The 24,743-nt window shown below is 43.2% G+C and overlaps 1 protein-coding gene across 7 annotated transcripts in view; it reads left to right on the top strand.

Moving 5' to 3' along the window:
* The window catches only part of anks1b (ankyrin repeat and sterile alpha motif domain containing 1B), a 339,546-nt gene extending 325,509 nt beyond the window's left edge, over positions 1 to 14,037 (top strand). For 2 of the 7 annotated variants that reach the window (XM_015351922.2, XM_015351927.2), the window contains exons 21-26: positions 1,843 to 1,914; positions 3,421 to 3,507; positions 4,272 to 4,409; positions 5,901 to 6,071; positions 10,387 to 10,497; positions 11,784 to 14,037. In XM_015351922.2, coding sequence (XP_015207408.1) covers positions 1,843 to 1,914; positions 3,421 to 3,507; positions 4,272 to 4,409; positions 5,901 to 6,071; positions 10,387 to 10,497; positions 11,784 to 11,897 — 693 coding nt within the window. In that variant the 3' untranslated portion in view covers positions 11,898 to 14,037. Of the gene's footprint in view, positions 1 to 1,842; positions 1,915 to 3,420; positions 3,508 to 4,271; positions 4,410 to 5,900; positions 6,072 to 6,346; positions 6,396 to 10,386; positions 10,498 to 11,780 lie in introns of all 7 variants that reach the window. The other 5 variants (XR_011190118.1, XM_015351923.2, XM_015351924.2 and 2 more) reach the window with 5 other exon arrangements.
* Positions 14,038 to 24,743: the final 10,706 nt, after the last annotated feature.

The following is a 24,743-nucleotide window of genomic DNA, read 5'->3' as shown; positions in this document are numbered from 1 at the left end:
ACTGCTTGTGCCCATCGGTCATTCTAACGCACCTTGAATTGAATTGAGAAAAAAAACATCTAATAGAAAAACTGTGCCTTTAAATTACCGACAGCCCCTGCTCTTGTGGGTGAGAGGTCACAGGCGAGCACGTCCATCTGTGTGCCGGCCTGAGGGGCTGCTTTACACTGGCCGCGGGTCTCCAGCCCGATGACTTGCATCGCAGTGGGGGACAGGCCTTTCTGCCAGCAGTGAAAATAAAGGGCGATCCCCACAGGAAATGTCAAGCTGATATCCCCCGCCATGCCTGCCTTCGCCCTCGTCCACATCATGACGTTCAGCTTCTGTGTGAATAGGGAGAGTTGCGCTGGCAGCCGAGAGGTAACACCCAGGCTGCAGCGCTGGCAGGATGCTCAAGATCTCACAGTAAACACAACTTGCTTTTCTCACACTTCACCGTTGAGAAACGTACCGTCGGGGAGTTCGATCTTGCGGAACGGGCGCGCCTGCGAGTCGTGGGTTTCGGCTCGTTGTGTTCATGCGCGCTTGGTGGTGAGAGGCTCGCCAAAGCAAAAATCACCACAGGGGCTGTTGGAAATAAAGTGGCTGAAATTTCCTTTTAGCGGCGTAATGACTGGATCTCCTGTGCGTGTAGTCGTGTGAGCTGTGCTGTGGTCGGCTGGGGTTTCAGTGTTTTGAAGTCTTCTATGCTGACTAATTGCACTAAGGAAGATAAATGAGGTGGTGACAGACAGTATGGGATGTAGATGAGATATTGATGTGTGAAAATTTACAGCGTGTCCTGAGCGCTATTCAGAGAGCATGTGTTGTATATAAATGTTTTTTTCTATAACTACAATGGATTTGTTTCTTTTTACCATTTTGTGAGGTGATCTACTGTACGTGTTCCATGTGGGACATGCTGGTACAGTACATTGTAACGGTCATCTGACCAAGGCCTTAGTTCAGTGTCTGTGACTATACAGTATATGACTGTGTAAAGGCAGAGCTTGTCTGTGTGGTTGTTAGCATCTGAAGGACTGTAAATTCTGCACAACTGAGCTTGTCAGGTCAGTGAATCTAAAGAAAAGGTAACTCCTTTCCACTGTCTGTAGTGAAATGGCATGTGTTTGTGGTTCCTCAGTTAAAGAAACGTAAATTGAACAATGGTAACAAAAAAAACTATAGTAACACACCTTCCTAGATCTTTCTTCCTTTCAATCTTGGTCAGATATAGGAGTTTAATTGGAATAATTGACATCCCACTTGTGCAGAACCTTGATAATTTTCTCTCTATTAGCCAGCATAGGAATGAAAGCACAGGAAATTAATATTTCCTTTCTGTGATCATTGTGGGCTTTGTAGAACAGTCACTTTTCTGTGTGAGACATCTCGCTTGAAATCCCAGATGTATCTTGCTGTTTCTGATAACATTGCTAAGTGACAAAGTTTTCTGCAGTGCTGAAACTTTGAAGCTACAGCAGACATGTGATATAGTATTCTCTCTAGCTACAGCCTTCAGAGTTAATATTTTAGCATACAAGAAGAATATGTTTTTGTGATATTCCGTACGGAATATGACCAAAACGTAGTGATCAGCTGATCTAACCGGAGGCATGATAAGAAGCAAAGATTGTTTTTTTGGTTCAGACTCTGCAGCGCTTGTTGTTTTAGAACTCAGTTCTGTCTCCAGAAGCCTCTGTGAAATTAAATAGCATAACTATTAGCACGGTTCAGCTCTTTGTGGAATAAGAAGAATCTTGCTCAACACCTATGTAACACTTTTTTGTCAGCATACTGTATAAATGCGCTGTGAAAAGTCTCACCTGTTTCCATCTGGCTCTTTGTCCTTCTCTTCTTCAGTACTTAGGTTCTATGCTGGTCAAAGAATTGAGAGGAACAGAGTCCACGCAGGATGCTTGCGCTAAAATGAGGGTAAGAGTCAGACTCCCGGTCTCTTGTTTGTGAAGCTAGGTCTGCTTCTTTCTGCTCTGCTGAAGATTCTTCTTCGGCGTCTGTTTATACAGTATACAGTACTAGGACAAGGCTGCAATACACTGAGCCACGTTAATTTGGTGTAAAGGTGGGTTAATGAGAAAAAATCAGCTTATATTTGAAGTGATTCATTGTGAATGTGTAAATAAAAGTTGCAGAAAGATATGTTTCTAGAGCAATTGTGGCCTGTCATGGATGTAAATAAAACATTAAAATATTTTCCTGGTACAGATTTTAATAAAGCTGAGATATCTAGGAATATATTTAATCCAAGACCCTTCTGTTTACTGTATTTATATTTCTTGTTTGTGTAATCAGCATCAAGGAGCTTCACTCTTGCCGAATGGGTTATGTTGAATGTTTAATTCATGTGTGGAAAGTCTAACATCTCTGTTTAAATTTGAATTTAAAATATGTTCCGTTTTCTCACATTTTCTATGCCTGTCAGAGATTGTGGTGCTGTTGTCGGCTTTGTAGCACCAGTTGAAACTTGAGGTAGAGTCTGACAGGCATCTTGGACAGTAAAAAATGCTAAAGCAAGCAAAAGTGTCTGCAACAACAGCAGAAATATTGGAAACGTGCTTTGCATTCAGTGAAGTTACTAGAGGCTTACTCTGGAAAATAAAAAAAATCTACTGTCGTGACTTTGGCCCCTGGTGATGTGTCTATACCATCCCTGGCCTGGACAGTCACTGTCCAGGAGGTCTAAAAGGTCATTCTTACACCACCGTTCTGTGAAGACTTTGAAAACACGGGAGTGTTGATCAACTTAGTCAGCGAACTAACTGAATTAAGTAAAAAGTGGCGACCTGTGGCCAGTGGGAGGTACAGTACCGGGTATTGTGGGTTTTCATTGCAAATGATCTCTAGACTGCTTCAATGAGCAAATCACCTGCTTCAGTGCTTAACGTAAGCTTGTTCCAGGGTTTTGAAATTGATCATTTAAAGGGGGTATGTGAAACTGGCTTGTGGCCCTGCAGGTATTACCACCCCTGTACTACAAAATACAACCCCCCTGCCCCCAACCAGTTTGATACAGTGATGTATTCAGAAGGACAGGTCATTTAAAGATCCATGCTCTTTGCAGTAGAACACTATGGGTTTTGCAGAAAGTAAGATGTGATAATGGGGAGGACCATAGTGTTGTGAAAAGTTGTTAACCTGTTTATCATATGTGGCGGGAGATAAGAAACTGGCCTAACAATGTCAGGTTATCAATGGATGTTTTCTGTCCATTATTTTTTTTCACATGCAACCAATAGATACATGGATTCAAGCAGAGATAAAAGCACCTTGGACGGGTTTTTAGCTGCAGGTAGCAGTTTTTGTTGATGGAAATACAGGTACCTTGTCGTAAAATAAACCAAATGCCCTGTGATTGTATTGCACCTGATGATGGTTTGTTCATTGTTTTCTGATCTAATTTTCCCTGTTCTGCTTTCCAAGAAGTCTACGGAACACATGAAGAAAGTTCCCACCATAGTGCTTTCGGTTTCATACAAAGGAGTCAAGTTCATTGATGCCTCAAACAAGGCAAGTCCCACTCATGGCTCGTCCAGGGCAGTGAATGTACTAGCACCCACCCCTGCTTTCAGCACTTCTCAATCCACTGTGGCTGCAATGGCCGTGTGTCTCAAGCACCAGTCGGAATGCAAGTTTGTTCACGTTGTGGATATTGATCGTGACATAATGTCGTTCCAGATTCCATTCCATTCCATTGATGTGTTCAGATCATACAGTTGAGGCTGTAATTCGATAGTGGGGATGAAGGACGCTGGTAAAATGTCATAGCTGTGTGGTTTGCAGAACAATCTCTGTAGGAACATTCCGTAAATGAAAGTCAGTAAGAGATTGATGTGTAAGAAGAATCATGTTAATGCCCCCATACCATCAGTACTGTACCTCTGTGACAGCAAACCACAGCAGCAGAAACTTGCAAAACCCACACAAGGGTTTTATATCAGTCCAGCCAGAATTGCATTGATGCTCTCCATTCTGGGTTCCTTTCTTGCCTTTCCTGGAGCATGTTAAAGTCCCAATCCAGCAGAGGGAAGAGAATAAATTAGAAAACCATACTTTGTGCAGAAGCCTGAAAAGCAGAATTTTGCTCCATGCTTGAGTGCAGGCACAGAATGTGAGATTTTAAAGGGGAGTAGTCACAAACAAAGCAAAAAGGAGAATAGTTTGGAGATAAGGGTTGCGTTCGTGCTGCAGAGGCTTCTGGATTCTCCTCTTGAAGCATCACACCTGACGCCGCGCTCTGATCTCATCCCCCGCGTGTCCCTTGCTGTTGGCAGAACATAATCGCCGAGCACGAAATCCGCAACATCTCCTGTGCCGCTCAGGACCCTGAGGACCTCTCCACATTCGCCTACATCACGAAAGACTTGAAGTCCAGCCACCACTACTGCCACGTGTTCACTGCCTTCGATGTGGTGAGCGTCCGGCGTCCGCCGACCTCGCTGTGCTGCTGGGGGCCCGGGCCCCTCCCCCGCGGATTCCTGCGGAGCAGGGCGGTGTCACACCGTGGGGCTGTGTCACAAAAGCTTATGCAACTGAATGCACATTAAAGAATGAATCAAATGAATAAGGATGGACATAACTGCTTAATGGCACACCTTATAAAATCTCAATACCATAGTTCCAGGAATATTTGATCCAAAGTTTTTAGTTGAGCAAATGCACCATATCAGACCGAAACTATATTCATACAGAGTCTTTCTTTATATATAGACTTCTGCCCTTTTCTGTTGTCTTTAGCATTCTGCAGTCAGGTTATCATTATGTGTTTTAGCCCATTGCATTAAATTATAATATGTTTAAAATCAAATTAGTTAGCTATTGAAGTTAGTTGTCAAAACCTGACTTTATATATCTTTCAAATGCATTTTTTGTATTCGGCATTTAGCATTCTGCACTAAGATCCTTTGTCTTCTTGCTTTCTGAAGTATATTAATCCTCAGAAATAAAAATTACAGAGCGTGAATAAAGTATCTTATTTTAGACTTATCAAAAAAATTAAATCACCATCTCTAGGATTTAATTCTATTGTATTATTATAATTCTAAGGTTCTGAAATCAGTTAGTGTCTGTGTAAAGCATGTATTTATTTAATATTTATACACATAGTGTACTGGGAATCAGTCTCATAAACATATTATGATTGGTATTTTTTATGAGAAATTTGAATTAAATGCTAGAATGTTATTGATATATTTTAACTGACCACGATTACCTTAAAGAATCACTTTTAGAAATGGCAATTTGTCCCTTAAAATGTGTTGCATTGCAAAGTTTTTAAGCAAAGGAAAGATCTTTATGCCAATTAGTTCATAAAAGATGATCAGTTTGTTTTCGCAGAGCGGATAGATGTTTTCTTTCTTTAAATGGGTTTTAGTGTCTGTGATTAAAGAGATGCTCTGAGAGTTCAAGCACGTTCGGTGCACTGTAATGAACAGCTGCAGTCTTCAGGGACCTTCTCCGCACGGATAATGTGCATGGAATTTTTTCATCCTTCTTCCCAGTTTTAATTCTAGGCAAGAATTTCTAATTAGAATGTGAAAGACTGGTAATCGAAAATGTGCGTGTATAAGGTTACCGTGAAACTGGTCTTTGCTAGTCTCTGCAAGTGTTTCTTCAGTTTAGAGTCCAAGTCTGTGTGGCTAACACATCAGTATTATTAGGGTGCTGGTCTGGTTCCATACATGAATCTTAAGGGCTCATATCTACTTGCTTTATTTGGTTATTCTTAGTTTCCTCAGTACCAAGGCAATATCCGTAGCAGGTAAATGGCATGCCGTGATTCCTCACTGACAAACGGGAGCCCTGAATTCTCCCTGTCCTGGGGCAGACTGCTCCTGCATTGATCTCAGCAGCTCCCCCAGACTTAACGTGTCTTTTGTCTTTTTTTGTTTTCCCCTGTGCAGAATCTGGCCTATGAAATTATTCTGACACTCGGGCAGGCGTTTGAGGTCGCATATCAGTTGGCCCTTCAGGCCCGAAAGAGTGGGCATGGCTCGTCCACACTGCCGGAGAGTTTCGAGAACAAGCCCACCAAGCCCATCCCAAAGCCACGAGTGAACATTCGGAAGTCTGTGGTGAGTAACAAGCATCTGTCTGATCATCGCCCCGGTGACACAGTCTCTCTTTCTGTGGGAAAAAACACCAGAGCTCAAGTCACAGGCAGTATTCTGGGTTTTCCTACATAATTAACTGTAATCAATGTCCAGATTTCCGCATGTTAGGTTTGTTCTGAAGGCAGTTAGAACAATCAGTTGGCCTAACAATAAAAGCATGTTTTAAGATCCAGTGTCTGCTGACATTATTTGGCCACTCTTAGTTTCCTCAATAAAAAGGCAATATCCTCCAACAGATACACGAGAGATTGGGTACGTCCCTTCCTGACCAACAGCAGATAACAGGTAACACTCCCATTGCACAGCAGAGAGAACAGCACCAAGTAAACAGTATCTCAAGACTCTTGCCTTATTTCATGTAAACTTATAAGTTGAGGTTAAGATATGAACTCGAACAGTTTCCCGTCATGTTTCATGGGTGCAGTTTCTGCAGGAGCCCTTGAAACCTAAGTCAGGAGTCTTATATGTTACCCTGATCGAAGAGCTGCCCACCTGCATAAACTTTAATGTGTCTTTGTCCATCGCTGGTGTTCGGTGCGACACGCAGCTGTCGGTAACTCTGTGGAGGAATCTCAGGACCTCGTGGTGAGGTCTTCATTCTCACCTGTGGTCCTCAGATGTACCAGGAACAGTAACTCGCTATTGGACTGGTTTTTCACAGGAAACATCTTTCCTTTCCTGTTTTCCCCTCTTGTTGCGTTTCATTTTCACTCACGCCCCCCCGTGTCACGTGTCCATCTGTCTGTGCTCGTGTGGCTGTGCTCCGTGTGCTGTGGAAGCACACAAGCGGTGTGCGGCCTGGCACGCTGACCTCTCAGTAATGTGGCTTTCGGGACGTGAGGGCCTTCTTGCACCAGTGCAGAACCACAGTTATTAGATTTGTCAGCTAACAGGAAGGTCACCTTTAGCGATTTCAAACGGAATCTCTGTTGTGGATCCAGGCCGTTTTTGCCCCAGTCTGCAGTAGCAGAGTAACGTGCAAAATGACTTTCAGTAATAATACTGTTTCTTCGCGCCTTTCAAGTTTTTCTCACCAGAGCTCTTTAACCTCCTACGTCTGGTATCTTAAGCACTTAGGATGCGTGCGTTTCTGATCATCCGGGTGTCGGAGTGGGATCTCTTTCTTGGCCGGGCTCCAGTGCATACGCCCTCCTCGTTTTTCTGTTCCTTGTCTTCCCCGACCCCCTGACCCCCTGCCTTTTCATGGTTTTCTGTTCCTTCCCATTCTTCTGTCTCATTCCTGGAAAACGAAACACGTTATCGAACATTCAGGAGTGGGTGTGCCTTCCTTAAAATGGTGCACTCAGTCTTGCTCTCCCACCAGTCGTGCGAGAGAGGGATGATTAATGGTGGCGGGTTTTTTTGCTAGAGAACTGTCTGTTCTGGCCTCCTTCACGAACCCCTGCTAGCTATTAATAGATCCCGTCTGTGGGAGGAGGGAAATGGCTGCTTTTCCCAGGATGCATGCGATGTGTCAGCCTTGTCTTAAGTGGCTTCTACAAGGGAGAGCGGTATTTTCTAATGACTGCATGTTACACAAGAAACCCCTCTTTGACACCAGCGGTCTCTCCCGAGCTGGACTGCCAATTGACACCTCTTGTCACGTTAAAATAAAACTCTTTCTAACCTTGCAGTGGCAAGCACAGATGATGTGTTTAACATTTTCTCTCCTGTTGCTCAGTGATGAGAACCGCTCTTTTCAAGTCAAACCCTCCCCTGAGGGTTGCATTTCACCCTCACCCTGTTTTAACATTGCTTGAATTTTCTGCTCAGCTATTTCAAGAACTGGTTAGCATGCATGCAAGTCAGAGAATCTCTGAGAAGTCAGAGATTTTAGCATGATAGCTAATTTTGGTTGACAGAAGCAAACTAAAGGGTTATAAAGCATGTGCTGTGTAAGTGCTGATTGGCTAGCTAACAGGATATTAAGTGAAGGTGATTTTCTCTGCAGCAAATAGAGATATGCTAGTTTAATGGCTGCAGCAGTGTAGATCTGAGTGCCCAACACCTTCTTCTGAAGGAGATGGTTGTTGCCCTGGATCAGCATTCAGGAGGCCAAGCCTGTTAATGAGGAAGAGGTTCATCTGCATTGGTGGCTAAACTATACGTTGCATGTTACATTCAGTTTATTAAAAGCAAGAAAATGTTTCTTGGAGACAAATTCCTTTTGAGAGCACATGACTGAAAATAACCCCAGACTAATGAAGTGGAATTCAGACGGCTGCCCTGCAGGAAATGTCGTCATCATTTCTCTAATACAGCAGCCTGTAGTAGATGTTAGTGTTGCGATTCTTGAGGGTTTTCTGTGCTACACTTCATAGATTTGATTGAGTTCCTACTTCCGCGCATTCAGCAGAGTTTTGCTGGATCTCAGACAGGTTTGCACCCTGTTACGGGTCCCATGCCTGGCCCTCCGTCTGCAGGGGCCGACTAAAGCACGTTTTTGTTTTGATTTGTGATCTTTGAATTATTCTAATCTCTTTCCCGCTGGGAAATCTGCCACAGCTTGGCAGAAAAGGAGAAAAGCATTAATTGAACTTTACAAAGCTATTTCATAGGTCCATTGATTTTAAAAAAGGTTCACAAAAACTATTTATGCTTTATGTGTGTTAATAGTGCAGTGTTGTATATTGCAGTTTTGTAATCTTTCCCTAGAGAGCAATGGTTTCAGTCTTTTGAATACCTGTTTAATAATATTATATCTCCATGCCACTTGGTAATTTGTAATCTAATGAAATGTTCATATGATATAAAAGCACTATACATATATACAAAATGCAATTTATGACTTTATGATGTTTATATGCTACAAGCAAACCACAGTTTTAAATAGAGTCCTTTCAGCACTTTCCAATAGTGGGACAACCTTCTCCAAAGGAAGTCTGACTAAACGTCCAACTAAATTCTAAAAGACATTTGTAGTTTTCATCAAATTCAATTACTCTTGGCATATTTTTCCCTCTCTCTGCTGAATGCAGATGGGCGGCAGTCTGGCGTCTGAGTCACAGGAGCATTGTGGCTTCACTAGTCTCCCTCATGACCTCATTATCCTGAGAACTAGTCTTTGGAATCAACAGAGAAACTGCTCTTCACTGACTCAGGCCTCTGTCGAACTGCTGGATAACACGAACGCTCCCAAGTGGTAGCTTTCAATACAACATAACACGGCTGGGACCTCCCTTGGAGGGCTGATGATCACTGTGTTGGGGATGCTAAAACATAATTCTCCTACTGCCGTTGTCAAGTCAGTGCTAAGCCTTCTGCACAGTTGGGCTGCACTGACCTGCTCTGTCCGGTCCTCAGAATGACCCCTTCTGCTCTGCACAGACGCCAGCCTTCTCCCCATAAGAGGGTCAGTATACTGAAGGGACTTTGGATTCTTTCCAAATGGCTGTGCGTAGATTTTAGATAAAAACCATAAACAGCACATCTCCTGCAGCGTCCTTCTGAAATAATAGCATATAAAAATGAGTGCAAAAATGGCAAATAGCTCGTTATCCTTAATATCTTTTCACAAAGGCAGAGATGCATTTTGAATGCTTGTTACCCACATCTTAAAATATTATGATTACATTAGAGGAGACGAGTACAGTCAGCCAGTGTGTTGTGTGTTCTAGGCTTTTTTTCTGAAAGTGCGTTAATATCAAAACTGTAAGAAAGACCGTTTTGATTTTAATGAATGCATCTGCAGTAAGTGCATAAACGCCTTTCAGTGCACTGCCTCTGCAGAGGTGAACGCCAGCTGAGAACAGATTATTCAGCAGCTTCACTCCTGAATCTGAGTCTTTCAAGTAAAGAGCAGTATTTAAAAGGTGGGTGAAGTTTGTAGATTTCAATGAAAAATATGAAGTGTGAAGAAGGAAATTGCTTATTGTACCATTGTGTATTAATGGCATTGGTAATGTGAGTTCTGGTAGTATTCATATGAACTGGAAAACAAACATTGTGTGTCAGTAGCAACCGTGAAGATATCACAGGACGTTTTCTACCTGTAGCACTGAGGAACAGGCAGGGTTACAGAGCACTTGGAGTAAAGCTTGCAGTGCTCACAATATTCTGTAACGAAGCCTGAAACCTTCAGATTTCTGAGCATTTTTTGTTTTGTTGTGCTATTGTTTTATCATTTTTTTCTCATGTCGTATCCTTAACCAAGTGCAACAATCCAACTGTTTTTTTTTTCCTTTGCAGTTTCTTTCTCTTTTTCTTTCTTTCTTTCTCTCTCTCCTGGCTGTGTCGGTCTGTGCCCTTTGACCCTGTGCCCTTGTTCATCCCGTAGGTCATGCCCCTGTCTGGCCGCTGGTCCCTGGGGCACATTTACACCCCCCACAGGCCTCCACACCCTCCTGTTCCTCCTTCACGACTCCATCCTCACAAAGTTCACTTTCAGGTCTCCTCCCTTTTGCTCTCTGCCGCTACTTCTGTGGGTGCTGCACCGCGTGCTGCTTTGTTTCCCTGTTTCCTCTCCTCTGCTCTCCTCTGAAATAGACGCAGGAGATTTAGTGTTTCTGCCAACCCTGGAGCGTTTAAGGAAGAGTGTTTGTAACGTACTGATGGGCCCAGTCTTCTTTTAATTTCTTGAGTAAAATAAATAGTGTCATTGAGTGGTAGATAAATGATAGTTGAAAATATCTAGAGAAATTATTAACAGGCAATACTGTAGCTTGAATAGATGGTTATTTGTATTTTTGTTTCAGGGCATTAAGGTCCTGTTTTTCTCCATACAGTATAGATGAGGTACATACTGTAGTGTGCATGCTTTCATTTTCATGGTCATATACACCAGTCACTCACACAGTGCTAGGCTAGCACAACAGGATTGAATGATATTAATTTGTTCACATGTGACTCATTTGATAGAGGAACAATTCCACAGTTAACTGCTATCAAAGCGATTTTGGTAACTTTGGTTACCAAACCTGTCATTCTGCTGTGCACCAGGGAAGAAGTTAATAAAATCAGAAAATTGAGTAGGAAAGCCAGCTTTAATAGATCTCTGTGAGCTTTGTTGCCTTTTTTTAAAGGATTATTCCGTAAAAGGCTGCCCCGTATTTGTGGGGTAAAGAAATTTATTTTTCTGAAAAAAAAAATTAAAACACCTTTTCAGGATCCCACGCTTCGAATAAACGAAAAGGTGTTTTGTAGCATTCAGACTATTGATGTTTTTCCTTTAGGGATAACAGTTTTTGGTTTGTGCTAATTCTGGTTATTCTAAGGCATAGTAAGGATAAAAAGTGACTTAGCTACATCAATTTGTGTGTGACGCAGAATGTGCAATAAAGCAAGTAATGTCTCCCGCAACATGTAGAAGACACTACCTGATCAGGGAATCAGGCACATTATGTGGGAAAACCTAAGCACGTCACGGGGCAAATCGGAAATTGGGAACACAGGGTTACATTTCCAAATGAGGGTATAAGAGGAGTATCAGTTCTCAGGATCTCTAGAAGGTGGAGGGAAGAAACAAAACCTGTAGAGTACAAGTCAGCGCCGAGCCCCTGGGAAAACCAGAGGTGTGTGCATTTGTGTGTGTGTGTGTGTGTGTGTGTGTGTGTGTGTGTGTGTGTGTGTGTGTGTGCGTGCGCGCTTTCCTGTGCTTTGAGATTGCAGAAGGATGACCTCACTGTTTCACTGAGTTCCCCTCTGTCCTTCTCTTTCTCGCTCTGTGTCCAGCAGATCGAGCAGCCGTCGATGGAGCAAAAGGGCCACGCTAACGTGCCGTGGATTGTGGAACCCGGGCAAGAAGCAAAGAGAGGAATCAACACTAAGTATGAGACCACTATTTTCTAATATACACCCAATGTCCACTCTCCTCTCTGTGTGTGCCTTTGCACTCTGAGCAGTCTCAGCACAGCGCTTGCCCTGTGGAGACCTGTGGCCCAGTGGACAGGGAGCCTGCGCTGTCTGAGTGACCTTACATCATTTCCTCTCCTCACTGCATGGCGCTGCTGCGTCCTGCCCCGACATTCCTCTCACAGTAGCGCAGCGGTGTCCCAGACGCATGAACACTGTCCTGAGATGTCTCTGAGGCAGTCTTGTCAGGAGGGCCTAACTCAGTGCAGTTTAGACTTGCTCTTACTGGCGACGTTGATGCAACACTTGTATCTGTCCGTTTTATTTTTTCGTTCCTTCTGTTCCGATCTTTTCTGAGCCCTTTTGGGATTTCCGAAGCCCTCCCCGACTGCCTGAATGAGAATAAAACCTAAATGCTGCTAAGAGCTGATATACTTTAAAAAGTGTTTTTATGTCCTTCACTAATGTTCTACTTTGTTTTTGGTTACCTGTGGTGACGATTGGAGAAAATCAAAGGTGTTTCGATCTGTTCTCCCATAATGCTCACTGTAGGGTGATCTGGTTGAAAACGTAATTGCTGTACCCTATGTAGCAAATCCGACTTTCTAAAACTACATGTTACACGTCTTTTACAAAACCTTCATTTAATATTTGTCCCTTAATTTAAAGCTGTGTTGATTTCTTTGTGGTTTACGCAAATTTCTGCAACCAGCACATTGTTTACTTGATAAAGATGTTTATTTTAATCTTTCTTATATAGAAAAGTCATTGTGTCCTCGGAATTTAAAAGGAGGCTGTTCATATGGTATACTATATTGAAACATTAATGAATACAAGAACACTGTGTATGAAAGTAACAAATAAAAAAAGTTCTTTTACAATGAAAAGGTTTTGAAAGAAACTTTTTGTTTTCATTTTGAAACTCTGTAGCTTAAAATATCCAGTGTAGCCAAAAGCTTGGCGCCCATGTTGGATTTGGGGAAGATGGCAGTCTTCAAAGCAGCAAGCACAGCATCCCAGCTGAGGCAGTGAATTTTCGGGGATACACTGGATAACTTAGAGATTTTCATATACAGGACAGTGCCAGACCACCAGTTCTTTAACTGTGGATGCAGAGAATGTAGCCAACCAAAAACTTAATTTCTTGCTCAAAGTATTAAGGACTGCAGAGTAAAATCAGTTTAATGGAAATGTATAATTTAATGCAAGCAAAAAAAATAACATGACTCGTCCTGATAAAGTAATATTGGTGTCTGGGTTAATGAGCCTGTGTTTATACAATATTAATGAGCCTACTAAAAACGGCAGTGAGGCTATGAGCCAGTAACTTTTCCAGTAACGGGACCTCGTGACAAATTTGTATCCACGATTTTCTTCTTAAGGATCGAACGGGACGTTTTTATCTGCGCATGACAGAGACTTGTCTTTCAGCCCTATTTTTTGTCAGGCCAATGGTATGAATATGCATAATGTGAATAGACACCATCCAAGTCTTTACTGAGCCAGGAACAGCTGTGCAAAGCGCACGGTCTAATGTAATCGGCAGTGGTCACCAAATAACTGCAGTGTCATCCATTTAGATATTCATATTGTGAGACATTTTAATGTTTAATATAGGACTATTATTATATTGCAATTCTTATTATTGTGTAATTATGGTCTAACGTTGTCTTAATGTTACATTATTTTTCTATGATATGCTGAAACTAAGCTGGGCTTAAAAATAGCAGCCATCCAAAAGAAATGAATGTCTGGGTGGCAGAATTTAGCTTGGGTTAAAACTGAAATTGAATTGTATAATTTATGGTTGGACTGAGCCGTAATTCAAGGCAGTTGTAATCTTTTAATACAGTATTACAGTACTTGAACAAATGCAGTCCTCATGTAAATATTGTGCCAATTTATTGTTCATACATGTATGTAGTAAAACTTCGCAGTAAATAGCACTGGAAACATGGTACCAAAATTTCAAAGAAAAAAGAAAAATATTGTATGAGGGGAAATTAAATAGTGGCCTCACTGCAACTAATAAATGTAAATATGCTTGGGCTTCCAGTTAAAACAATTTTGTAATTTTAGTCATTATTTATATCCTTGTAAAAGCACATGGAATAAATAAAACTTGTACAACCATGAACACTGCGCTGTTTTTTGGTGTTAGCTCTGGCCTGTTATGTGTTAATGAAATGAGTGGGAACGTGTGCAGCTCCCCCTGTTCCCGCTGGGACTCGATCCCGGTCGCTGGCGGGCTCCGAGCTCACACGCGCGCACGGCGGCGCTCCCGAGGCAGAGAGCCCGGCCCAGAGTCTCCCGCTGCCTGGAGCTCAGAGGGGGCAGACGGCACTCCTGCCACTGGCTCGGCGCACGGGTGCCGTCTCCCAGTGCCGAAACGGTTCGACACCGACCACGTCTTCTGTGAGTGAGTTTCAGGACGTCCTGCGCTGTCTGCTGCCCTGGCTGTGCCCCTGTAGAGTAGCTGCTTTTCCAGAGCACTGTGGTCTAGATCGGCCCGGCCTCCGCAGGGCTGACCCCCACCTCACCTCCCCATCCCGACACCCAGCTGCTTTCCTTTCAGTAGGACGGCCGGGCTGCTATGGCTGAAACATTACTTGTTTCCCAGCCCCGGCACACGGTAGAATTCAGTATCTCGGCAGGATTCCAAAGGCACTGAGGCGTGAAGCCTGAGGTGTTTCACCTCCCTCCTTCCTCAGAGAGGCAAGCCCATGGCCTGTTGGTGGCACCTGTGATGTTTCATGTGGGAAATCCCACTCTGCTGCACTGTGCACAGCTCTGCACCACTGTACAGACCCACAAGCCGCAGTAAAAATCCCAGGACGAACATTCCTAGCTGGCACGTAGGTATGACCTCGAGACGTCACAGCCGACGTGGGCACCAGCGGACAGTTGACCTCTTCCTTGGATTTCATGCCTCTTTTGCTTCAACAGTATCAATGACGTATGACTGAGTGACGCCTTTCGTCCACAGTGCCTTTCCCTACCTGTAACTCCCTCTTCCTCTGCGGGCTCTTCAGGACGGTGTTTTCTCTGTGGCTGACGAGCTCCCAGAAAGAGTGGCAGAGGAACCACAGGCCGCATCTCGTCTCACAGGCATGGCCCCATGACTCAGGATAGCTGCAAGAGCACGCCGGCCAGCTTGAGAGCTCACCTTTTAGAAATTAGAGGCTTTGCTGCTCTGGGGCTTTTCTGGTCTTCCCAGTTCTCTCCCATGCTGGATTATTGGCCCTGAGCAGCAGCCCTTCTTCAGTCCCAGGTAATGTCAACCTGCGCTCTGAAGGTCACAACAGGCTCTCTTGTGGGGAAAACACTGGGGTTGTCACTGATGTGGGGATGGTGTATTGTATGTGTTGAACCAGTCATACCGAATGTGATGTTTATTTGTGTATGTGTATCTGTTGCTGTATGTGATGTTTATGTGTTACTCTCTGTACTGTTGTATGGTTTGCTAAACTAAAGAACACAGATACTGTGAAGCATTATGTGCTATAAAGATAAAGCGGAAACTAATAGGTGGTTTAAAAATACAAAACTATAATGCTCTATTAAAATATAAATATCCCATTAAAAATAAATACCATGAAAACACTACAGAACAGAGACAAATTAAGTTTCCTCAAAGGTACAAATTAATTCTTTACACTACTCCCGATGGCTTTTAAAAAAAAAATGAAGCTCATTTTGTTGCTATTGTGGAGACAATATTTTCTGAAATTGTATGAGGTACCTTTTAATGGGGTCATTTTATGGAAATACAGATAAATTAATACATATATCAAATTATTTGCCGCTTTGTCTTAGGCCAGGCTACCCATAGCACTGACTGTAAATAGCCACACCGGTTCCATTGCCCAAACTCAGAAAGGAATTTTATGAACAGGATGGTCACTAAAAATGCTGGTCTGTCAGTCTTAATTGTTCGTATTTCATATGTACTTCTTATGTTAAAGCCTGGCATTTTAGCTTCCCAAGGTAATAAACTGTATATCGTATTGCATTAAAACCTTTCCTCCGAGGGGGTGCCAGTAACAGCTGTGTGGAGCAGGTGCTAAAGGTGTAGCCATTTCCTGTGCAAAAGCAACGCAACAATCTGATGGGCTGCCCATCGGCACTCTCAACACCTTCCCTTGCTACAGAGCGAGACCTTGTGTCGCCGTCCTCCATGATCCAGCCTCTGTCCGAAGATCATGGCTTCATGAGGATTTTCATGAGACTGAATGCACAAGAGCTCAAAAGAGCGGAATGCTTCTCCTAAGAACAGGAATCAAACCGAATGAGGGGCTGTCTCCTGTTTCTGGTTTACTTGCCCTTCTGGCGTTCTGGCGTGGGCTGTGAAGGAGGCCCTGCTCACAGTGGGCCCAGAGCTGAGCCAAGCCTTCCTGCAGGACCCCAGCAACAGTGCAGCAAAAAACGTGATCATGGGTGTGAGGAGGACAGTGCGATTTGCCTCTCACGTGAAGATCTGCAACACAGCTTTGGTAACTGTGAAATAAAAGGATTTGTCTCTTCAGCAGATAAGCAGGTTAAATACTCTTTGAAGCTTAGTCCCTGTGCTATACCAGACAAGTTAGAGAAAGTTTCTCTGTCATCCACAAGCTTAATATATCACCAATGTTTAAATCTGTGTTAGATGTGTCAAAGATGTGTTTTTTCAGCACAGAAGAGCACCTGCTAAAGTGAGATACCTCTGGTAAGAGACAACATGGGCAGGAAATCTCGCTGCTCTGAAACTGCACAGATGAACTAAAATAAGCAGGCACCTGTCTCCTATCTGGAGCGGAGGTCTTGAGCTTTTTTATCTGCACTCTGCTGCTGCTTCCGAGCTGAAGCCGTAGAGTCAGAGTGAAGCTGCATTCAAGCCCGTGGCAGTGTCTTAGAGCTGGAGTCAGCTGGATTCAAGCCCATGGCAGTGCCTTAGAGCTGGAGTCAGTTAGATTCAGGCCCGCAGCAGTGCCTTAGAGCTGGAGTCAGTTAGATTCAGGCCCGTGGCAGTGCCTTAGAGCTGGAGTCAGCTGGATTCAGGCCCGCGACAGTGCCTTAGAGCTGGAGTCAGCTGGATTCAGGCCCGTGGCAGTTGGAGCTGGATTCAAGCATGCCCAGTGCCCCAGAGCCAGGACTTTGCTCTGTCTGAATTCACCTCATTTATTCCCAGGAATGTACCTGATTTTTTTTCTGGACTGTTTCCAGAGCAGCAATATAATTCTCCTAACATGGTGACCCAACGTGTACACAATGTTAAAATCTTACTGCTGCAATGCAAGATTTGACCCAAACATCCCTAAAATTTCACACTTTAAATTCCATCCATTATCTACCTGCTATATCCAGTACAGGGTCACAGAGAGCTGGAGCCTATCCCCTCAGGCATTGAGCACAAGGCAGGGTACACCCTGGACTGGGACACCAGTCCATCGCAGGACAACCATACTCACGATGAGCTAAATTTGGAAACTAGTTTGATTTTTTTTTTATCTTAGCATAAAGCACCCTACTGAAGTACTCTATTGAAAATAAACAACAGCATGGGTACTGTAAAAATGTATTTTCTAGTATTTAAATGTTACTATGTAATCAATCAAACTTAGAATATAGTATTTTAAATGGAATGCAGAAAACAGAAACTTTCACCCTTTTATTAAGTAGTTGATTAAAAAGACCCTATTAGTTTAAGCAGTATAAAACTTGCATTTGTCATGTTAATTATCAGATAAAAGTCATATTTTACATCTAACCACTTTTTTACCGTGAAGCAGAGAATAAAACTGTATATTTTACAATCATTCAGATTTAGTTACATATTTCTGACACTATGACTGCCTCTTTAATAGTAATTACAGTGAAGAATTCTTCATACTGTACGAAGTTACTTATTTTACAATTCTAAAAGTTGTTCTGAGCTGCAGATGAAAGATTTTGTAGACAGTGATGCAGGGAACTGGGCGGCAACCAGGGAGTCCGTCTGAAAGGCTTTTCTATCCAGGAGAAGAGCCACCCTCAACAAAGCCATTTTCCAGAACTGATTCAGGAATTGCGGACTCAAGATCACTGTCTGCGACAAACGATGCCAAAACTTTTACAGTATATTTGTGAGCTAAATGTCGGAGGCCATTTTGTGTAAGAGTAGAGAAACAAGGCAGGGGGTTATGGCCAGAGCGATGTCCCTAGGATGAGAGGAAAGAAATACACTCTAAACAGGGGGGTTAAACCCAACCCCACAACAACAGGATTGTATCCATAACCAGATGACCAGAACATGCGAATTCTGAGTGCAATCGAGAATGAGCAGAATGTGAGAGCCTTTCATGTCAGAAAGCAGGTCAGGATGAGCACCATCTGGGGGATGGTTTTCAAGTATATACCTATACTTGTATATACCTATGCACATTTTTGCACATATTTTATTGTGTTTACAGTGACTATGAGCAAATTTTGCACACACCTATGTATTTATTTTTATTTATTTTATTTTATATTTATTTCGTATTACTGTACGTATTCTAATTTTTCGTCTATTCTGTTTTTTGGCTTGTCTTGGGCTGGACTGCTGTAACACATCAATTTCCCTTCGGGATCAATAAAGTCTTATCTATCTGTAGATAACTGTTATGGAGCTGTTCCACAAAAAAAGCAAGCTCCAGATGGCCGTGGAATGCAGAATTCAGCAACGCCAATGGAAACTCGTGAAACAGCTGTGATACCTGATAAATTGCTTGTTATGACATGACAGGAAAAATGGCATCGCCCATTTCTTACTAGAGTGTGTGTATAATAACTAAAATAAAATGAATAAAGTGTAGCTAGTCTAAAAATATGTTTTATTTATTAAAGCTGACCTGGGAGAACTACAGTATTTGTGTTTTGGTGTATTCAATGAAGAAAAGTGTAGCCAGAACAGAATAAGACGATGTCTATATCAGCTTACAGACTGAAATGTAGAGCAGAACATTGTAGACATTTTTGGACACAGTTTAACAGAGACTTCTTCAGTATGAAAAATAAGATTGCTTTAAGAAAGATAGTATTACTTTCACTGCATAAATCCACTTTTGTTAATTGGATTTTAAAATGTAAAACGTCAGTTGATCTCAGAGAATTTTCAACACTCATTTACACTGAACAATCTTGGAATATTTATAGTCAAGCAAAATCAAATAATAAACAACTTGTCATGCTCTTATTATACAGGATATTCTCAACACAATGTACAGTATCACAGTAGCGTGTGTTCATAACTTCCCCAAATCAGCTAGAAACGTAAGACACGCATTTTTCCCCAATAATACTCCACTCTATAAAGATATGTACACATTTGTGAGTCACTGTAGTCTTATCTTCAACAAACATAGAAAACATAGATTTCTATCCCTTTAACAGACACAAAACACTTTAAAGGGGAAGAGAGGGATCATAAATCACTAAATCACTCTAAAAAAGTGTTAAATGAACAAGAACTTATTTCCCCATTCCACAATATTGAACATTTAAGTAAAGAGAGAAGTCTTTTAGTCTGTAGATTGTGCAATTATTCCAACAATACCGTATAATATTAACATGTACCTCTCCGAAGAATGCAGTACTCTTCCAGTGCTAAGATTACCTGGATAGATTCTGGTTTCTTAGTCTGCTGAAAGAAATGTCTCTCTCACAGTCCAATCAAATCTCATTTCTCTTTGTCTTACACTTTCTCTGTCTTTTTATTTCATTTGTGTGTGTGCTTTCTATCCTTTCTTAAAGCTTGTTTCCTTCAGTACTCTGTGTTCTCTGTGTTGGAGCAGTGTGTGGAGTCAGATCTGTTTGTCAGAGCAATGTGTGGAGTCAGATCTCCGTGTCAGAGCAGTGTGTGGAGTCAGATCTCCGTGTCAGAGCAGTGAGTGGAGTCAGATATCTGTGTCGGAGCAGTGTGTGGAGTCAGATATCTGTGTCGGAGCAGTGTGTGGAGTCAGATCTCTGTGTCAGAGCAGTGAGTGGAGTCAGATCTCTGTGTCAGAGCAGTGTGTGGAGTCAGATTTCTGTGTCAGAGCAGTGTGTGGAGTCAGATTTCTGTGTCAGAGCAGTGTGTGGAGTCAGATCTGTTTGTCAGAGCAATGTGTGAAGTCAGATATCTGTGGCAGAGCAGTGAGTGGAGTCAGATATCAGTGTCAGAGCAGTGTGTGGAGTCAGATCTCCGTGTCAGAGCAGTGTGTGGAGTCAGATCTCCATGTCAGAGCAGTGTGTGGAGTCAGATCTCTGTGTCAGAGCAGTGTGTGGAGTCAGATCTCTGTGTCAGAGCAGTGAGTGGAGTCAGATCTCTGTGTCAGAGCAGTGTGTGGAGTCAGATCTCTGTGTCAGAGCAGTGTGTGGAGTCAGATCTCTGTGTCAGAGCACTGTGTGGAGTCAGATCTGTTTGTCAGAGCAATGTGTGGAGTCAGATCTCCGTGTCAGAGCAGTGTGTGGAGTCAGATCTCCGTGTCAGAGCAGTGTGTGGAGTCAGATCTCCGTGTCAGAGCAGTGTGTGGAGTCAGATCTCTGTGTCAGAGCAGTGAGTGGAGTCAGATCTCTGTGTCAGAGCAGTGAGTGGAGTCAGATTTCTGTGTCAGAGCAGTGTGTGGAGTCAGACCTCCTAATTCCTCGCTTCTTCAAATGTCACTGCACCCAAAGCAAACTAGAAAGGAACCCAATATTGCTTGAGAAAACCCAGAAACTAATTTTTTACACTGAAATATTAATGACTGTGAAAACAGGTGAGGGGATGCAAGCTTGGAAACATTGTTTTCATGTTTTCGTGGAGGAGGAGGCTCAAACAGTATGCTTTCCTGTCTCCCACAACTGTATATAAATAATTCAGTCATATTTATGCTTATAATGGCAGGCTTTTTCACCTCCAGCAACTGATGTTGAGCTAATTGGCTTGATTAGTTATCAGCTCTTCTTACAACAGGTACTGAAGATCATGTGCCTGCTGTTCCTAATTTACATGGCTGCCACCTGAAGTCTACATTTCCCACTGCTGCAGAGTAGCATCATCTATTCTGAACACAGCACTGTGTACCTACGGGCGTTTTGAAACTCAGGGAATGAAAGACCTTAAAGATCTTCCAAATGAGTAGAAGGGACTTAAAATGTCATTAGCATGCACATTGGAGACCTCCAGGGCTTATGAACAAAAATGTTCACAGCTGTGGGGGAAGGGGGAGGGGGGAAGCTGGAGCCCAAATGGGATTTTTGTCAGCTTGTCCTTAATTATTTTACTCTCTATTTTTACTGTGTGTGGTTCAGTGGGCAAGGGAATTGTTAATGTTCTTACCAGCTGACTTTCCAATCGCACTCTTCGCTCTGCTCCTCTGTGCTTCAACTGGCGCAGGTGAAAAGTGCACACACAGCACAGTCTTATTATGTCGGCGATATCAAAGTAATCCCACCTTGAACCAAGGCCCCTGTTCCTCACCAGTGTGGGCACTGAGCAAACCTTCCACTGGTCATACCGACAGGTCTCCCAGCTTCAAAACTATTAGGTGGTGTTTTAGCTGGCCTGCCCCTGGACTTTCTCCTCTCAATGTTTCACGCTTTCACTGCCAAACTGTACGATCCAAAGTCTCCAGAAGTGAAGGCTCTAGGGGAAGTTTTGTTTCTCTCTACCCCTGTGTTTTCTCTCTGCGCAGCACCTTTCGCAATGATCGGTAACCAACCTTCTTCTCCCCGAGAGATTTTCTCAGTTCCCGCACTGAGACAGGGATTCCCTCTCCGTAAGCAGCAGTCTGGGAGCTATCTCTTCCTCAGCTCCATATCCCAGCAGTGCTCCCTGCCTACCGTCTCTCTTTGGAACAGGGGAGTTGTGCCTGACATGGAGCTGCCGTCTCCCTGCCCCTAGTCTGCCACCGTCTAGAAGCCTCAGTACCTAAACCCTCTCTGATATCAGCACGAACCGTAACCTACGTCTTTGGAGAGGGGGACAAAGCCATGCCCTGGTCTCTCCTCTCCTTCATCTTTCATAATCTGCAATGCTTTTCACGTGCGCCGCTGATCCCGTTTGGCCATGGATGCTCCCTAATAACCAATGCCAGCGCCTCTGACACAGCAGCAACCTTGAGATCCTGTGTGATTTCTCCAACACAACTTAGAGGCTGCAAGCACAGCCCTTTAAACTGATCGCTCTGCTGCCCCTTGTGCGAATTCATGCACTTAACCAACTTGCAAATGCCTGCATCTATTTCTCTTTCCGAGCTTAATCTCTCCAGATGCCTCATCCACAAACGGCCACTCAAAGCAACAGCCGCCCTTATTAGCGACACACTTCTTGTTGTTGTCCTTGCATCATCCACAACACAGAAATATTATTAGAGTACTTAAATTCAACCTTGTCTGTATTCTGACAGGACAGTGGAGCTGTATAGCAAGTGCCATTAATCTGCATTTAAATTAATCTGTTTCAAATGCACATTTCTACATCAGAGCCTTCTATTTAAACATCTTTAAGGCTGGCAGCTTTCTCTCAGCTCTGGCACTACTTGTGAGACATGTTCCGCACAGGGGCTCCCAATCCCTGCCCAGGAAACCCCTGCACTTGCTGAGCAAGTTTGATCTCGTGAATCATTTTCACTTCCTAAACATCTAGCAGGCTAACCTTTTGACTATTGTGTGTTTTTCTTCAGTGACTTTAAAGTCTCCAACTTTTGAGTAGTAGATAAAACTTGCAAAAGATTCCGCCCAAGTGACTTGTTGGTTCAGTTAAGGAGTCATTTACAGTAAGTCGATATCCCAGCTGGGATGAAATCCTGAAGGTATGGGAGGTCCCCAGAACCAGGCTTGGGAACCTGTGTTCCATTCCATTTACATGAGTGCCTGTGTGGGCCTTTCATAGTCCATAGTAGTTGTCCTCTGGAGCTTTATAACAGAGCTTTGGGAAGGAGATTAGATCTTATTCTCACATTCTTCTGCTACTACGTCTACTGTACGTACATAACTGTCGCACCCAGGACCCTTCAGGTATCTTTCTCACATCCCTCACACCTCTCCATCTACACCCCTGCAGCAGCTCCCCAGCTCATTCCTTGCAATAGTGAGGGGGGTCCGGGCGGCCTTACCCTCACAGCTGGGCTGCCATTCCCCCAGCTGCACGAGTCACATCATTCATTAGGATCTCGCCAAACTTCTGGAAGTCCAGTAGCAGAAAGCAGTTCAAGTCATGGTCCTCTTCACTGAGCAGAATGCTTTGCCTCAGTTCAGGAGAGGTCCGTGAAGGATGGGCCTTTGTAGGGAAGTTCTGGGCTAAAGGTGTTAAGTATGTGCACAGCAGTACAATGGGATTGTCAGCTGAATTGCTCATAGCAGTAAAAGATACTGCCAGATTGCAGCCCTATCCAGGCTTTGTGGAGAACATTGAGAGCTTTCTTTGTAAACAGTAGTAGTGCCGTTTTCACTGTCATGAAAGCAAGATTTCCCAATCACCTTTAGCTCCTGCCTTGTTCTTTTTTTAAAAAAACTGTATATTTCCATCACCAGGCTTCCAGGAGGCTGTGTTTGAGAGTTTCAGATTGTCTTTCCTTTATGGTTTTACGGCATGAAGTACTCAAATTTCCATTCATAGATGAGTTATAAAAACTGAGAAGCCCAGGATTGTAAGAAAGTAAAATTGATATCTACTGCATGTCTCTCGTTATGTGTTGTTTAAATGTATTGTGAAGGAAAGTGTGAGTGTCAAGGTCACACCAATTAATATGTATGACCATTTCTCCATTGCTTAGTGTAGTCTAGGGTCCCTCAGTGGGAGCTGAGTGAATCAGTGATGGATTTATCAACAACAGGTTGATACACATCTTTGTCGCAGGGATTGACTGATGTCAGCCTGGGCTGAGCTGGACTCCTCTAATGGCCCCTGCCTTCTCACAGCATTAGGAAGAAGAACACACAGTGACCAGGTGTGTATTTACCTGTATCGTGGAATCGTTCCACCACGATCCCAACGTATTCCTGTCTGGATTGGTGCGTTTGCACTTGTGGTGTGTGTTCTAGCTCTGGAATGTTTTTGAAGAGAGTACAGAAGATTTGCCTTTAAGAATGCACGTTTAACAGCTTTCAATTGAAATGTCATTTTTTTCTTTAGAGCTTAAATTCCACTTCCCCTGGGCACACTCGTTTGCTTACCTGAATATCTCCTGAGGGGACACAAAGCACAGAGCCAGACTTGCAGGAGCTTCAAACCCTGACTGAGGGAGGCTAATGATATTGAAAACAGCCTGTTACTATGGTGCTTACTAAGCGCTAATTGGTGTTATAATGTGCAAATACTGGTGCTGACATTACTTTTCTCCTATGGCAATGTGTGATAATGAGGTTAGCTACTGGCCTGATGGCCAGATGTGGTATAATTGCAAAATATACTGGGTGATCCAAAAGGAGAATTAACTCTATCAACAATCCATGCTTTGTCAGAGCTGTGAAAAAAATGATTAATAATTACTGACACTCCTATATAGGTGTAATATACAAAAGGCCTGTGCACCTGGATGATTTCCACCTGTCGAACATGATCAACTCTAAGCCAGCAATGTGGAGGAGTGGCTAGGCTCTTGGCTGAAAACTGGAATAAGTGGGCTCAAATCCGAAAAATGCCCGTTTGTAGAAATGTAAGGAGCTTTGGATAAAAATGTCTGTTTAATGGACTTCACAATGAAACATCAGGAGGAAAGGACAGTGTCTGAGTCCTCTTATCTCTCAGAGGCCCTAATTTGCAATCACAGCTGATGTCATTTCCTGGAAGCTTGAAATGGAAGTTATTAACTGAAGTTGGGGAGGGACAACAATGACAAGTCAATCTCACACAGCTGCTCCTAATCACCATCATTACGAAAC

Source organism: Lepisosteus oculatus, chromosome 7, assembly GCF_040954835.1.
Source record: "Lepisosteus oculatus isolate fLepOcu1 chromosome 7, fLepOcu1.hap2, whole genome shotgun sequence".
Classification (NCBI taxonomy): domain Eukaryota; kingdom Metazoa; phylum Chordata; class Actinopteri; order Semionotiformes; family Lepisosteidae; genus Lepisosteus; species Lepisosteus oculatus.
This window is presented reverse-complemented; position numbering and strand designations above follow the sequence as displayed.